Source organism: Zootoca vivipara, chromosome 16, assembly GCF_963506605.1.
Source record: "Zootoca vivipara chromosome 16, rZooViv1.1, whole genome shotgun sequence".
NCBI lineage: Eukaryota > Metazoa > Chordata > Lepidosauria > Squamata > Lacertidae > Zootoca > Zootoca vivipara.
Window position 1 is genome coordinate 38,189,274 of NC_083291.1, and position 17,223 is coordinate 38,206,496.

Below are 17,223 nucleotides of genomic sequence, written 5' to 3' on the forward strand. Positions count from 1 at the left end.
AAGATGAGAGCAATTTTTATTGGTGAAGTGCTTGGCAGATAAATCTCAACAGGCTACCAAGGGTTCATTACAATCACCCTGGGGACCTAAATGCAGAAGATTTCTGTCCACTCAACACCGGCTCTGCAGAATGGCTCAGCAGAGACACAACAGTGGCAGAAAATTAGTTTTTGTTTGCTGCCATCACTGCCACGAGGGAGCCTCTAAAATGAGCTGTAGCCTGGATTTGTTCAGTCTTATTCCAAGTTCCTCTCCACTCACATTCCAGCGAGCATCCCTATTGCTTCATCACCCCAACCTCCTCTGTATTCCAGGAGAATGGCTGTCAGGAAACTGCTTGGATTCATCAGCTTTTGGAGTTGGCTCAACCTACTTGCCCCCATTCTCACTCCACTCTTGCAGAGGACTGGAGTCACCACCAGGTAGTGATCTGCCCATGCACTGGGAAACAGCCAAGGAATCCCTCAACCCAAGGACCGCTATCAGTTCACCCTCAACAAAGAACATCACAGGAAGAATATCAAATGAATTGGGTACGAAACATTCTGGGAATAGCCTGGTGGTTCTCATGGTTGCCATAAGGTCCTGAGCCTCACCACTAAAAGTCCTTCAAATCAGGCAAGGCAAATATCAGGCAGCATGTTGGGTGGTCAGTACACTAATAGAACCTTTGTAGTGTCCCACCTACCCAACAAACACTCAGAATGAAGGCTCTGCAATACATGAACCTGAAGTGGAAGATGGAACACTTATAGACTACAATAAATCCTCCTATTTGACCTCCTTTTGATACTGAAACAAGATTCTAGGAGATGAGCTTGCCTCATCTGGATTGGAAATGCAAGCCAGGTTGGTCCTTTGTAAGAACATAAGAGCCCTGATGGCCAACAGCCCATCTAGTCCAACATCCCATTCATCACAACCAGATGCCTATGGAAAACCTGCTAGCAGAACCTGAGTGCAACAATTCTCTTCCCACCTGTGATTCCCACGAACTGGTATTCAGAAGCATACTACTTCCAACAGGGGAGGGAGAACCTGTGTTGGCCTGTGCCCACTGAGACTAGTAGGGTGGAAGGCAGGGAGACCAACAGTGGGTAGAGATAGCACCAGTGACAGACAGAGCCAACTCATTCTAGTTTTGACGCCATCGTCTTCCCTGCCGAGTTCTACAAGGGCAAAACTAAGTCTAAGGAGGAGGAAACTGACTAGCAGAGCCACCCCCTGAAAGAATGCCAAATAAAAAGGCAGGCAAAAAGGGCAGACTGAGTATAGTCTTAGATCAAGTCTTAGATGACAGCTCCTTCTCCATGGGTCAACTTTAAGCATTGCATTTCAGCCATCTCAGACTCAAGGGCATGTTGATATGGGAACTTGGGTGGTCCTCGATAGGAAAGGTGCAGCAGCTAGGGGGGAAAGAGGAGTAGCTAGACCCCAAGAAGCAGCAGTGAAAAAAGGAAGATGCTTAACCTGTTTCCATCACACAGCAGCCAGAATTCCCTTGACCCTCTTTGCAGACCAAAATCATTAATAGGAAGCCTGGGCTGAAGCATTCGGCCCAGATGTTTTTGTTACTTTCAGGGTGTTGGGGCAAAACACAAACACTACCCCAAAGATGGCATTCATCTTTGGGACAGGTAAAAATCCAGAACTTTCAGCTGGGTGGGTTTACCTTAAGCATGAAGTGGCCAAGAATTTGTTTGTTTGTTTAAGCTTTGCCACTGCTTCAACCAATAGCTCCCCTGCCCTCAGAAGCCCAGCCCGCCAATGCCTCTTTTGTAATATGGGACTCAATCATCTATAGGGTAAGCCCTCACCCATTGGGAACGTTCTTCCAATTTGCCCAGTCACCCAAATTTGCCAATATTCCACTCCCAATTGTTGTGGAAGACAAATGGTCCAATATGTGTGTGGGGGGGGGACCACCCTTTGTTAATAATAGCCTTGGGGAACGGATTACAGAGTGCAGTATTAGGTTATGAACAGCAGAGGGAAACCTCGGTGGAGCATCCAGCGGAAGCCCCACATATACACAGCCAGTTTTGATAAGGAAGCAATGCTGAGGGTGGTGGGCCTAACTCTGGCCAGCATTGGAAGTGGGTCCTACAAAGCTAAGGATTGATAAATCTGCATGCTTCTCTTCACTCTTTTAGTATAGCTAGTTCAAATAATTATTCCTTTAGATTTTACACTTCCAAATCTCACAACACAGGAACTACTCAACAGTGGCCGGCCGGCCAGCCAGCCAGGCAGATGCCTCTGGGAGTTCCAAGGCACTCCATGAGGGCAGCAGCTCATTAGGCACTGAAAGCAAGAGTTCTCCCCTTTCGATTGCATCCATCACCTGGCACTCAAGAGGCAAAAGCCCTGCTGGATTAGACTAAAGGTCCAGCATCTTGATTTAGCCCAGCACCAGCATCCCCACAGTGGTACAACTTATGGGAAGCTTACGAGCAGAGCGTGGAAGTAATAGCCCTCCTGTGCAGTTGCTCCCAGCAACTGTCATTCAGTGGCCATTGATAAATTCATGGAGGATAAGTCTCCCTAATCCCCTTTCAAAGCCATTTTAACGTAGCTGCTATCACCACATCGTGTGGCAGCAAATTCCACAAGTTAATTATGCATTACACAAAGAAACAATTCCTTCTGTTTGTCCTGAATTCACTGTCCATCTATTTCATTGGATTACCCTGAATTCCAGTATTACACGAGGAGGAGGAAACAGTCTCCCTCACTCACCCCCCACCCCCACTTTCTACACACTCAGGGCGTAGTATGTTCTTGCAGCTGTTTATCTGTGTAGTCCACTTGACATTACCCTCAAATAATGTCATTCTCAATGCCTTCCACCTGTAAAATTTCGGCTTACTCAATCAGGGAAAATCTGGCAAGTTGGGGAAAACTGGGCTCCAAACTGTTTCACTTGGGTTGCAGATTATTCCTTCTGATGGTTTGGGTGGGTGGATCAATAATCATTCTCTGTTCCCCTTTCCATGCCTACTACTGCCTCAATGTTTTCGAGTCTTTTCCAGCTGTGCTTGTAACTACTTTCAGTGCACTCTTGAACAGAGGACAAAGCAGCCGCACACACGCACACGCACACACACACACACACACACACGGGGCTAAGGCTATTTCTTTTGATCCCTCAGATTTTCAAAATAAAACCCAGGGTACAATAGAAGTGTGCACTGAGAATTTACAACTGCCTGTGTGCTTTTGCAACTTCTTGCTGGGGATTTGAACAGCAGCAGCAGCAGCAGCAGCAGCATACTTGCAGCTATCTACGCACATGCCCTGATGGTAGTTAATTGGCATGATAGAATCAAGAAATTAGAAGGCAGGGACAAACACAAAAAAATGAGAACACCTACAGGCATGAACAGGAAAGACCAAAGTTGCTTCTCAATATACAAATTCAAGTAAGTGCAGGTATGAACTACTACAGTCTAATTCAAAGAGAGGAAAATGGACCAACAACTAAATAATGCTCAAATGCTGACAATGCCCTAAATTTCTAAAATTGGGTTCTAAAATTATTTGAGAGCAAAAAGGGAAATCTTGCTATCCAACCGCTTTATGGTTTATAAAGCCCTTGTGTAAATCCCCTTTCGTTTTGTGCTTTCCTTTCTCAACCTTTTCCAGATGCATGATGTCCTTTTTTCAGATGGAGTGATAACTCCACACAGTATACTACAGTAGCTGCAGAATTATTTTCAGTCCCTTTGCCAGTTCTTAACATGGAATTAGCCTTCCCCCTATTTCGGTACACTACATTGAAGTATTAAGTACATTTCCCCACTGTGATTTTAAATCTCTTTCCTAGATACTCACAGTTTAGCCCATCATCGTTTATGTGGTTATATTTTATTTACTTATTTTGACCCAACACGCATTTCTCTAGTTACTTACCCTAAAGTGCAGTTCTGCTTGCAGCCCATTTTGTTAAATTTTGTGGGGAGTTCACCCTGATTTGGTTTCACTGGCAAACCTTCCTGCCTCACTGAACATACATGGGTTTGGGCAACTCTACTCACAGGGCGAGAGCAGGATGGCGAGCCTGTGGCCCTCCAGATGTTAGACTCCAACTCTCTTCATCTCCTGCCAACATAGCCAATGGCCAGGGATGGTACGGGGGTTCACAAAGGAGAGAGTTACTGTCTTTTAAAAATAATAATAAAAAAGAGGGATGCTTCTTTTATTTTGGGAGCGTGCTAAAGCGCATGTGCAAAAAACGTAAGCAATCTAACGCTCAGTGTACAGAGCGCTTTGTGTTTTGAAACTTATTCATCATTACAGGAGTACAATACTGTTAATTAGGTTACTATTACCATAATACAAACAGACAACTGAGGCCAAGAAAGTTAGCCATTTGATGGCGTGTCAAAACAAGTCAACAGCAAAGACTTGAACCCAACACTCCAACCACTGGAACATCATTAGCTGGGATGGGTTCTGGTCCTTGCCCTTAAAACATGTGTGCAAATTGTGCCACAGATGCGCAAGGAGGCATTTTACAACTGTTAAGAAGCAGGGGAAGTGAAGCACAGGGAAGAAAAACCGGGGGCAGCCCCAGAACAGCGAGCAACTGAATCTCCTTTTTCCATTACAGTACAATGTTTCCAGCCTTCATTTCTGCAGAATGCTGGGGGACAAGGGAAAGAAGTATTCAAAATACAGGCGTAAAATGTGCGTCTGTCTCACCGAGGTGTTTTGGCACTGCACACTGCTTGAATTGAAGCGCACGGCTGGGACTCTCTGCTGCCGGCCTTGGATGCCCAGGACGCACTCGTAGTTCTTCTGTCCTGACTGAGGCTGAGGAAGGTTCTTGGCACGCAGGGTAATGGGTTGCAACACCCCCACTGGGATCAGTATCTCGCCACCAGGAAGCAGCTCAGGGCAGCCCTACAGGAGAGAGGCAAGGCATTTGCATGTGGTATTAAAAATGACACACTGACTGACACACACACACCTTCTTGTACTGTTTCCATGCACTTTTGAACATTGTCAGTGCAGGACTGAAAGCAGAGGAGATATATGGGTCTAAATCAGAGGTCGGCAACCTAAGGCCCCTGGGCTGGAAGCAGCCCATGAGGGTCGCTTAACCGGCCCATTAGCTGCCTCTGAACCAAGCCCCCCCCAGCCTACTCCAGGCAGGCTTACTTACAAGTAAGCCCACTGGTTTACCATTCCACTGATTCCCAAGTATTACTAGGGGCGCAACCTTGGCTCCATACCCTTTCCACCACGAGAACTGAGGCTCTTTCTGCCCCCACCCCCAAAATATGACCTCTCCCACCCCCAGAGACCCCTGTCCCGAGCACAGGATAAAACCCAGGAGTCTGGCTTCCATCTCCTCCTCTTGCCTGGGGCAGCCGCCGGAGAAAGATGGAGATGAAAGAGCCTGCTGGGCGCTCTGAGTTGCCATGGAAACCAGAGTCTAGTTAATTGCTCCTTGGTACCAAAGGAAAGGTGGGGAGGGGGAGGCTTGCTGCTCTGTTTACATGGCTAGCAGGGAGGTTGGGGGGGGTGGCAGTGACGCCAGGAAGCAATAGAGGAAATGTGGTCCTGACCTGGAGAACAATCAAGCCCTGGGTGCAACTTCCTGTCCAGACCGAAGACAATGGGGTCAAGACAAAAGGTAGAGAAGAGCGAAGCGCCAAGTTCCCTCTCTGCTCTCTTGCTCAATTATAGTGTGCAGCATGCACACACACACACACACACACACACACACACAGGTCGTTTTGCCAGTGCTAATTCAACCCCAACAGTTGCAATGAATGCTCTGCTTCCCAGAGCCTCTGAGATTGCTGTCCAGGCCACTCCCACCTCCAGCCACCACATCCAACCGCAACCCGAACGCTGGCCCCTCAAAGGGAGCTGCTATCAATTACCTACCCACAAAGAGCCCCGGGCGTCTCTAGGTCTATTGATCCCGCCGCCTGGGCCAGACGATTGATTATGAGCGACTGGCCCCACTACCAGCAAATTTACCCTGGTCCTTCCTGCCCCCCACCAACATTGATCCAGACCCCCACCACCACCACAGGCACTTTAGTGCTATTATCGGCTGCCAATGCTGTCAATCTGCCACCTGATGACTTTCCTCCGATTGCTTGGGATTCCCTGGTCTGTGGGAAAGTGCATTCGTACCAAAGATCCCATGGCAGAATCATAGAATTGGGAGGGACCCCAATGGTCATCTAGTCCAACCCCCAGCTAAAGCATCCATGGCAGGTAGCCATCCAACGTCTGCTTACAAACATCCAAGGAAGAACAGCTCTTCGCTTGCATGCTACAACACAGGAAACAGCCTAAAGACAATCTAGACTTCCACAAATCTCAGCTCTCTGTTCACATTTCAAATAAAATTTCTAGAGCTCATGTCATCTGAAGATATGTTCTCTTGCTGAGGGAGCGGGGAGCTTTATCTTTCTGTCCCACCTCACAACTCTTATTCCTTCTTTTTTTTCTGCCTGCACCACCCCAAGCAATACACTCTGAATTCTGCAAAACTCCAAAATATTACAACGTTGTTGGGAGAGCTGGGTGGTTTTTTAATGAATGTAAAACTCTGCCTGCATCTCCATACGTGTCCAATCAGAACCAGTGAAGGCGGTGAAGGTCCTGTGTGAGTGCCTGGAGGCGGTTGGAGGATGGATGGCGGCTAACAGATTGAGGTTGAATCCTGACAAGACAGAAGTACTGTTCTTGGGGGACAGGGGCGGGCGGGTGTGGGGGACTCCCTGGTCCTGAATGGCGTCACTGTGCCCCTGAAGGACCAGGTGCGCAGCCTGGGAGTCATTTTGGACTCACAGCTGTCCATGGAGGCCCAGGTCAATTCTGTGTCAGGGCAGCTGTCTATCAGCTCCATCTGGTACGCAGGCTGAGACCCTACCTGCCCGCAGACTGTCTCACCAGAGTGGTGCATGCTCTAGTTATCTCCCGCTTGGACTACTGCAATGCACTCTACGTGGGGCTACCTTTGAAGGTGACCCGGAAACTGCAATTAATCCAGAATGCGGCAGCTAGACTGGTGACTGGGAGTGGCCGCCGAGACCACATAACACTGGTCCTAAGAGACCTACATTGGCTCCCAGTATGTTTCCGAGCACAATTCAAAGTGTTGGTGCTGACCTTTAAAGCCCTAAACGGCCTCAGTCCTGTATACCTGAAGGAGCGTCTCCACCCCCATCGTTTAGCCAGGACACTGAGATCCAGCGCCGAGGGCCTTCTGGCGGTTCCCTCACTGCGAGAAGCAAAGCTACAGGGAACCAGGCAGAGGGCCTTTTCGGTAGTGGCACCCACCCTGTGGAATGCCCTCTCATCAGAGGTCAAGGAGATAAACAACTACCTGACATTTAGAAAACACCTAAAGGACTGCTCTCACCTCTGTGGTGTTGACTCGCCCTTCTAGGAAGAAGCACTTGGCAACATTGTGGGTGCAAGTGTGTCTGTATTTACACCAGTGGCAAGGGTAGTGGCTGCTCACACACGACAAGCATCTGCAGGAAGAATGGAAATAAAAAGTCAATGTAAAGGGAAACAGCAGCAGCAGAAGAAGAAGCAAGAACAACAACAACAACAACAGGTGTACACCCACATATACCCTGCCCCACAAAAGCCACCCACCCCCTTCTTTCCTGGACCTTTTATTCCCTGTTGCCATTGTTCTGCTTGAGGATACGGAGTTCATGGGAAAGGAGGGGAGGGGGGGAGGGACACTGATTGAATCAGCTCCCAAAGTCCTGCCAAAGCCATCTGCTTGCTGCAGAGACAAGCCCGGGGGGCGAATGTTGACTGAAGCCATTGCCACAAATGGACTTGGCGGTGTATAAGGCTGGGCGCCCCAGAACCGAGAGAGGAAAGCGCTTCTTCGGAATTAAACAAGAGACTGCATGTGACTTCCTATTTTAAAATGGGTGGGGGTGGGGGTGAGGAAACAAGGAAGGAAGGAAGCGTGTGCCAAGCCATGAGAAAGGACAAGCAAGGCGGCAGATCGAGCGCTGCTCCACAGGCACCTCCAGCGCTTTGTTTCTAAAAACAAGAGGCGGACGAGGCCCAGACTCACCCAGCCGCTCTCACCCTCTGGCCTGAAAAGAGCCCACCCACCACCAACAAACCCCTGCTGCAAATAGAGCTGGTTATGGGTCCTGGTAAAGGGGAAAGCACTCTGCACATGCTTAGACATACTTTGTGTTGGTTCAGATGCCCCAATTCAAGACGAGTTCTGGGACTAAAGCCTAAAAAGTCTTCCTGCCTGTCGGCTGCAGAAATATTCTGAATTGACTCTCTTTGGGGCTGTGTGTGAGAGTGTGTGTGTGTGTGATGTTATTGTGTTCAGCATCATGTACTCTGGTGACACTCTGTAAATCAGAGGTTCCCAAACTTATCTGGCCTACCACCATCCTTTTCATAAAAAAATAATAATTACTCAGAGTTCCCCTGGAAATCTATCTTCTTTAACTGAACAAACAGAAAGATGCAGTAACAAATGTGCGTTTTTTTAATGTATCTATATTTCTACCTACTTCCTACAATATAGTAAAAAAAGATGTTGTAAATAAGACACCTTGAAGTTTGCAATTATAAATTTATTAAAATCAACCATAGTAACATTTGCATTACACACAAAAAATTAGATAACGAAGGATAATATTAAAATAAAATTACGAATAATATTTAAAATACAGTAGTACCTTGGGTTACGAACGCGATCCGTTCCGGGTCGCAGTTCGTAACCCGAAAAGGTCGCAAACCGAGTGCTGCTTCTGCGCATGCGCAAACAAAGTGCGCCGCTTCTGCGCATGCGCGGGACGCACGCGCGCCGAAAACACTTCCGGGTTTGCGGAGTTCGTAACCCGAACTGTTTGCAACCTGAGCGGTTCGTAAACCAAGGTACGACTGTAATCATAATGAGAAGGCTAAACCTGGTGCACTGCAATCAGTTTATTAATACTGGACTCTATTTTTGTCAGCAGCATTCTTAAATTACCATGATTAGCTATTTTCAGTCAGTTTCTTTTTTTTTTAGTTAACATATTTGTGACCACACTGAAGCCATGTTCCACCAAATACGATGAAGGAAATGCAATTAAAAACCTTTGTACTAAAGCTGCAATCCACTTCCCGGGTCTGGGTGAAGCCAAACAGTGTCCAGCCAAGCCTGGGGGAAACCCCGCTGGATCCAGGGGAGGCGCTGTCGCCATCCTGCAACGGATCATTTTTCAAAATTCTCTTCGTTCTTTACGCTTCTACCTCCCTTAGTTTTATTCAATGCCCCCCAATTGCACCCAAGGCTACTACCGCCCCTCCTGGATCATTACAGTGCCCCCCAGGGGGCAGTATCACCCACTTTAGGAAACAATGCTGTAAAAGATGGTGGAAGGAAGCCTCTGGGGGGGAAGCACTTGCTGAAGAGGGAAAAGGCAACAACAACTCAGCCTTTACATTAGTTTTCTTCCTTGTTTTCAGACCCGGGACCCACCTTTAACCCAAACATACATTTGGGGATCCACTGATTATTTTTTCACCATAAATTCACATTTATTACAGTATTATTATTATTATTATTATTATTATTATTATTATTACCCCGCCCATCTGGCTGGGTCTCCCCAGCCACTCTGGGTGGCTTTCAGCACATATAAAAACAAATTATGTTAATAATTTAACAATAATAATTTATTATTTATACCCCACTCATCTGGCTGGGTCACCCCATTTTAGATTAGCCCACGATGCAGATTATTATTATTATTATTATTAGTAGTAGTAGTAGTAGTAGTAGTAGTAGTATTTTATTTATACCCCACTCATCTGGCTGGGTTTCCCCAGCCACTCTGGGCAGCTCCCAGCAGAATACTATTATTATTACTATTTAGTAAATTTATATACTGCCCTTCGTCAGAAGACCACAAGGCAATTTACAACACAAATGTAATGTCATATAAACGTCCTTAGTAAAAGGCATGCAACATGGGTGCTTTACGGGTAAGATAAGACTTAAGCACTCCTGTTAGCGTTTGGGTGGCCATTTGGGGCAAGAGGATGTTGGCTGGATAAGCCTTTAGTTTGCCAGATCAGAGCTCTTCCTAAAGGGAAGAAATCAAGACTAAGGAGGATTTTCTTGGGGCGAGGGGACAGTTGTTCAAAGCTGGGACCAGGTCTGGGGTCTGAAGAAGGGAGATTATGGCCCCAGTGTCAAAACTCACGTGCGCAGAAGGCTGCAGTCGTAGAAGACAAAATTAGTGCTGGCGAATTCAACCCCCGTCTCCTTGGAGAGAAGCCGGAGTCTAACAGTGCGAACGTCACCTGAGTTGGTATTGGGTAGGTGGGGAGTTGGAAAGGAGAGAGAGCAGTAAGCATCTGTTTGCAAGATCACATTCTACATTAACCTGAAGTTACACACTCAAAATTAGGAAAGCAGATGATGCTCCTCTCTCCGCACATAAGCATCCGATTTACAAAGTTTGTGTCTGGCTGTGGGTGGAGAGGGAATAGTTCTGTTCATTAACCATTTTCTGAACACCTCCAGCTGCAAATGGGAAAGGAAGCACCAGAGTGGTTGCCAGTCTGTACTGAGTGATCTTGACAGCTCAGCCCATGAGTGAAAGTGCATGATTTAAAGAGGGTCCCCTGCTGAAGTGCTGTTTGGGTCCCAACCTTCCCTCCATTTTATCAGCAGCAGCAAATGCAGCACTTTGAACGTTCTGAAGTGCTTCACATACAAAATAGCGTCGTAATCATTATGACACTGTGGTCACAAGCACACCATACATTTAAAGCACCCTTGTACTACTTTGAATAGCCATAGCTTCCCCCAAAGAATCCAGTGATTCATTAACGGTGTTGAGAGCTGTCAGGAGACCCCGATTTCCCTCACAGAGCTACAATTCGTAGAGTGATTTAACAATCAGTCACTCTTCCCAAGGAACTCTGGAAGCTGTAGCTCTGCAGGGAATATGGTCTCCTAACAACTCCCACCACTACTGATGTTATTGTGTTCAGCATCATGTACTCTGGTGACACTCTGTAAATCAGAGGTTCCCAAACTTATCTGGCCAGTGTGGTGTAGTGGTTAAGAGCTGTAGACTCGTAATCTGGGGGACTGGGTTCGCGTCTCCGCTCCTCCACATGCAGCTGCTGGGTGACCTTGGGCTAGTCACACTTCTTTGAAGTCTCTCGGCCCCACTCACCTCACAGAGTGTTTGTTGTGGGGGAGGAGGGGAAAGGAGATTGTTAGCCGCTTTGAGACTCCTTCGGGTAGTGATAAAGCGGGATATCAAATCCAAACTCTTCTTCTTCTTCTTCTTCTTCTTCTTCTTTGCAAACTTGGGGGAAGCCATGACTATTTAAGGTGGTATAAGAATGCGTGTGGCGCTGTGGTCTAAACCACAGAGCCTAGGGCTTGCCGATCAGAAGGTTGGTGGTTTGAATTCCCGCGACAGGGTGAGCTCCCGTTGCTCGGTCCCAGCTCCTGCCAACCTAGCAGTTCGAAAGCACGCCCAAAAGTGCAAGTAGATAAATAGGTACCGCTCTGGCGGAAAGGTAAACAGCGTTTCCATGCACTGCTCTGGTTTCGGTTTTCCGTTGCGCCAGAAGCGGCTTAGTTATGCTGGCCACATGACCTGGAAAAACTGTCTATGGACAAACGTCTGCTCCCTCGGCCTGTAAAGTGAGATGAGCACCGCAACCCCCAAGTCGTCTGCGACTGGACTTAACTGACAGTGGTCCTTTACCTTTACCTTTACAAGAATGCTTTAAATGTCTTGTGTGGATGTGCCTTGTAAAGCAGGTCAGTGTTACTGCATATCACAGTGAGAAAGGGTGGGGAGTCAGGGGCTAGGATAGAGTGTGGCTACTCCATAGCCACCTGTTGTTGTTATTATTATTATTTAATTTTTTGTACTGCCTTTCATCCAAAAATCATGGGGTAGTTCACAACCTAAAAATACAAAATAAGAACAAAAAATGTGTAAGAAAACAAAAACAAACCTAGGCAGCATGTTTATGCAGGTTAGAAACTTCCTCCCAGCTCATAGCTCAGTCTCTTAGAACCACTGTGCCTCACCAGCTTTCCCTCCCCACCTCCAAGCGCTCACCGTATTCCCCAGGGGGCTCATCCCTCAATGTAGGAGAAAGGCACTGGATCCCTCCGTCCACCTGCAGTTGCCCCTCGCTCTCTCCAAGGCTCTCAAAGGAGCAGATCACACCGGCCGTCAGGTCTGGGGCATTGTGGACAGTAAGCTGAAGCTGGAAACAGAGCCCAAGAGAGGACAGTCACTAGACAGATTAAAATGTTTGGGAATTATATGAAAGGGAAGGAGTAGGGCACCGTGTGTGTGTGTGTGTCCCTCTACACTAGGGGTCACCAAACCTTTCAGCCCATGAGCACATTTTCAAACTGGATAAACTGCCATGGGCACACACTGCAATTGAGGACACTCTGTCCCCTGTTTATTGGCTAAAACAGAATGCTTCATTCAAGCCGAATTTCAGCAGGGCAGGAGAGGGGAAAGAGATTTTCTGGGTGCCAAGAAAACCTTCTGTGGGTGCATGCGTTGCACTGGCGACCTGTGCTCTACATGCCCCCTGACACATTTTATGCCACAAGATAAACTCTGCAGCATGCATAAATTATAGAGGTGAAGAAGAAATTTCCATGTCTAATTATCTTAGTTCGCATAACGCTTTCTGCAAACGTTACTATTTTGCAAAAATTAGTTTTGTTTCTATGGGCTGGGTTGGGTGGCACAAAGCAAGAAGCTCTGCAGGGCATTGAAGGCCTGCCCTCCAACTGCTGGAAACCTTATTCAGTGACTCGCCTGGCTTCTGAGATGCCACTAGGTGTCACATCACTCCCTTTCAAGCATATCTTGGCAAGCATAAGGGCTAGAAACATGCTTCCTTAAACAAATAAATTAAAATAAAGCTAAGGTCCTTATGAATCTGGATTGTATGGCCAATACCATGTTCTGCAGTTCCAGCAGCCACACGGCCTTGGCCCCAATAGGCATAAAGCACAGAGTGTCTCGGGTACAAGCCTGAACAGCTGGTATCAGAGCTTGGAATGGTGAAGGAAAGTGGTAATTAAGCCACACAACATCAGTTGTGGGGCTCAGCCAATTAAGCTAGTTTACCGGTGCAGTTTGCAAATAATTCTATGTAGTTGGCGAGTCATAAAAGAAAAAAAATTGCCAGCAGACTGCCTGATGACTGTCTTCAAAGGGCGATGTGAGTACAACTCCAGGCTAGGAAATTGAGCCTAGTATTTACATTGTTCCATAAGAATTAACATACTAACCCAGGCATCCCCAAACTGCGGCTCTCCAGATGTTTTGGCCTACAACTCCCATGATCCCTAGCTAAAAGGACCAGTGGTCGGAGAAGATGGGAATTGTAGTCCAAAACATCTGGAGGGCCGAATTTTGGCCTGTACTAACCTGTTGCCTACACAAAAGAAAAAGGCAGGCAACATAATTTTCTATATTCTAATTAGAATTAGGGGTGACTACACTGTGGGTTCTACAGTCACATTCAAAGAGATGTCATGGAGGCATTCTTTCCCATGGTCCAGTCAGGGGAGCCATCGTCAGAGGACCCAGTCTTAAAAGAAGCCTGGCAGGCGCATTCAGGCTCCATAGGGGGGGGGGGAGAGCCAGGATTGTGATGTGAGGCTGAGGTGGGGCCATCTGCACCCAGTGTGAGTTCAGCCTCTGACATCGAGGCCAAACAGGTCCCAAGACCAAGATGGACATGGGCCATCTGAATAAGTGCCCCTCCAGGCAAGGACAACTTAGGAGTAAAGGTCTCCTCAGCAGCAAGACCCTCCTCTCAAGGAGGCCTCTGGAGAGGAGGGAGTTGGTAGGAGCCAAATGAGGTTAGCTTAAACCCCACAGTGCTGGGCTGGGAGAGCTGCTGGAACAACGTCTGCATAGCAGCGCTGCACTCTGCCTGCTGTCCCGTCTCCTGCCTCTGCCAAACCTGACCACAGACTGCTCTGACTTTGCCTCTTGCCCGACCCTTTGTTGTAGGCTCTGCTTGCTTGCAGTAGGTGCTGCTCGATTCCTGCCAGCCAGTTCCCTGTTTACTCGGGAGCCCAGTAAGAACAGTACACTCATATAGGGTGGCTGTGACTCCCCACTTTGGCAGGGGGGGAAATGTTAAAAAGGGGGCCTTCATTAACTTTATAGATCAATTATCCAACTGTAGTTGAGAAGTGGCTAAAAGGAGAGGAGGACCTGGCAAATATGGTTTTGTCCACGGACACACCCACCCACACTTTGTGTGTATGTCAAAGTCCCCTTTGCAGAGGTCCAGGTGATTTCAGGACACTGGGATTCAAATGGCAAAGAACAAAGATAAACGGAGGAGGATATATGATTCAGAGAAAGCAGGCCGACATATAATAATAATATTATCATTATTATATATATATATATTTATTTATTTATTTATACCCCACCTTTTCCCCTAACAGGAACTCAAGGCAGTTTACAGATAAAATAAGAACAGCAAAAAAACATAGGGCGGGGGAATAATTTTTTTAAAAAAATTAAACATATATAACATACAGATAAGCACAACAAAAATAGCACAGCGCTAGCCCCCTCATTAAAAGCAATCAGTTCTCTAAAGCCTGTTGAAACAAGGTCTTCACCTGCCCATGGAAGACAACAAGGAGGGAGCCAGTCTAGCTTCTCTAAGGAGCGAGTTCCAAACTTGTCTGAGTGCAGCCACCACCCAGAAGGCCCCGTCCCGCATCCCCACCAAGCGTGCCTGTGAGGGTGGCAGGACCAAGAGGAGGGCCTCCCCCAAAGATCTCAAATCCTGGGCAGGTTCATATGAGGGAATGCAGCCTTTCGGGTATCTTGGGCCTAAACTGTGAAGGGCTTTACAGGTCCTAGCCAGCACTTTGAATTGTGCCTGGAAACAGACTGCTAGGCACTGGAGCTGTTGTAGAACAAGGGGAGGGTCTGCTCCCTCTAACCAGCTCTGGTCAACAATCTAGTTGTAGCTTTTGGGGCCAACTGGGAGTTTCTTAGCACTTTTCAAAGAGATTCTCACATAGAGCAGGTTACAGCAATCGAAATGGGATGTAGCTCAGGTACGTGTCACTGCGGCATATATTATCCAGAGAACACTAGCCTGAGGAAAGGACCCCTCCTCAGAAAGAGGAGCAGGATCAATACTGTCAGGGTTGCAACTACTCTTGAGTAACGACCCTCTGCATGCTTGTCTTTCAGAAGTTTTTATTAGTGCACATTATTTACAGTGAAGTGAGCTGCTGGTTTCATGTCTCATCAGTCCGAAACAAAATCTGGCACTGCCCCCTTTCATGATCTGGACCAACATAAGAGTCGCAGGACTGCGAACCTCCTCCCCTGTCTCCTCCTCCTTAGTTCCGTCGGGGGGGGGGGAAGGTCTGAGGCCCGTCTGAGTCCCATCCTCTCTTTCCTCTTCCCTCTCTTCCTGCATGAGGAGCAGTGGCTCTTGGATGTTGCCAAAGCTCTGTCACTCCCTCTCCGTCTCCTGACCTTCCCCTTCCGACCCTTCGCTTTCATTACTGCTGGGAGATGGGCTGCTCCTGATGAGGGGGGGCTGTTCCCTATAAGCCCTCCCCCTTACAAATACCTTCCCGCTTCACCACTTGCAAACACACAAGAGGTTCCTTGCCAAAGAAACGCGGGAGAACTGAAAGCCAAAAGTCCAGGCGGGCGCAAGGGGTGTACACAGGACTCACCACAATGCTAGGCTCTGTCACCGAGATGTTGTTGGGCTCAACAAGCAGCCGCACACATTGAGTCAGAGATGCTGTGAAACGGTGAGGCTCTGCAGCGCGGGGACACTCGCTCTCTCTGCAACACCTGAGCGGCAACAGAAACAAGGCAGCTTGGGGAGGAGGGGAAAGCAAAGGATAATTTCACAGCCTCGCATTCTGCCCCTCTCCATAGCCTTCGGCCACTGCTGCCACCAATGGGACTGGGGTGGGGACAAAGGTCACAGGGACCCGCTACTACCGGTAGAGGAACAGAACTTCTTTTCAAGGCACTCAGTGGACCAGACTGTCTCCTGATCTGGCAACGGAAAGCAGCACACACGGAAGGAGCTTTTGGCAGGGGGAAAGTTGGCAGAGGAGATGGGGTGGAAACAGAAGCCAGAGAAGGCTCAGCAGTTCAGGTGTGTTAGGTGTGCAGTTCAGGTGTGTTGGGGGGCGGGGGGCGGAGGAAGCTACTGCTTCCGCTCCAGGGCCCTGGAGGCTTGTTAGGCTTGTCAGTGCTGGAGGGAACCAAAGGAGCTTGGGGAGCTGGGGATGGAGATGCCTGCCTTGAGGAAGGGTTTGTTTGTTTGTTTGTTTGTTTGTTTATTAGATTTATATCCCGCCCTTCCTCCCAAAGGGGCTCGGGGAGGCTAGAATGAAATGCTGCCCCCCTCCTCCAAGGGTTGGCAGGCGGGAGAGTGAAGCAAGCAAGCAAGCCAGCCAGCCAACCTCATAGTCAAGGAAGAGAGAGACCATGCTGGGTAGTGTGGAAAGAGGTATTTTCTGCCCTTCAGCCCCAGCCCTCTCCTAACTCCCTCTGTGGCTGATTCAGAGAGCACAGGATTGAAAGTGGAGGGAAAGAATTGGCTCAGAAGTGGAGGAGCAGCCCTAAGAGAATCAGCAGCTCCGACTACTACCGTACTTTCTCTCTCTCCTTTCCTCTCCCTCTCCACTCCCCAAACCCAATACTACTGTGTGTGTGGGGGGGGGGGTGTCACCTCCGTTCTCACTCTTTCTTCACCCCCCTCCAAGCATTATCACTTAATTCTATATTAAGCTAGAAGGTGCAAGTTGCTGTGCCAGGTGCTGAGGCAGTGATAGGGAATTGGGAGGAAAGAGGGAGGGCAAAGAAAGTAGGAAAATATCTGCTAGCAGAGACACAGCAGTGGCTGGCAGGGTGGGGTTGGCCTCTGCTCCATCCCCCCCCCCCAGCTCCACTCTGCCTCCTGCAGGGTGGTGGGATATAAAATGCGGGAGAGACAGGAGGCATTGTTGCTGCAGGGAGGATGAAACTCAAGCTTGCTTTCAATTGGGGGGGGGGGCTCAGAAGACTCCCATGCTCTCCCCCCCCAGCTGCCCTGCTCAATATGACATCGAGTGACGGGTTGTGGGAGTGGAGGAGAGCAGGAAAGAAAACCCACCCCCTCCCACTCTCTTGGAGGGACAACCGCTGCTATCTT

At 48.2% G+C, this 17,223-nt stretch overlaps 1 protein-coding gene across 5 annotated transcripts in view; it reads right to left on the minus strand.

Moving 5' to 3' along the window:
* Positions 1–17,223, minus strand: part of PLXNA3 (plexin A3) — a 74,472-nt gene that overhangs the window by 37,363 nt on the left and 19,886 nt on the right. For all 5 annotated transcript variants that reach the window (XM_035140304.2, XM_035140301.2, XM_035140303.2 and 2 more), the window contains exons 6-10: positions 15,746–15,869; positions 12,105–12,255; positions 10,215–10,314; positions 7,391–7,505; positions 4,705–4,905 (exon numbers count right to left, since the gene is read on the minus strand). In XM_035140304.2, the coding sequence (XP_034996195.2) occupies positions 4,705–4,905; positions 7,391–7,505; positions 10,215–10,314; positions 12,105–12,255; positions 15,746–15,869 (691 nt within the window). The remainder of the gene's footprint in view (positions 1–4,704; positions 4,906–7,390; positions 7,506–10,214; positions 10,315–12,104; positions 12,256–15,745; positions 15,870–17,223) is intronic.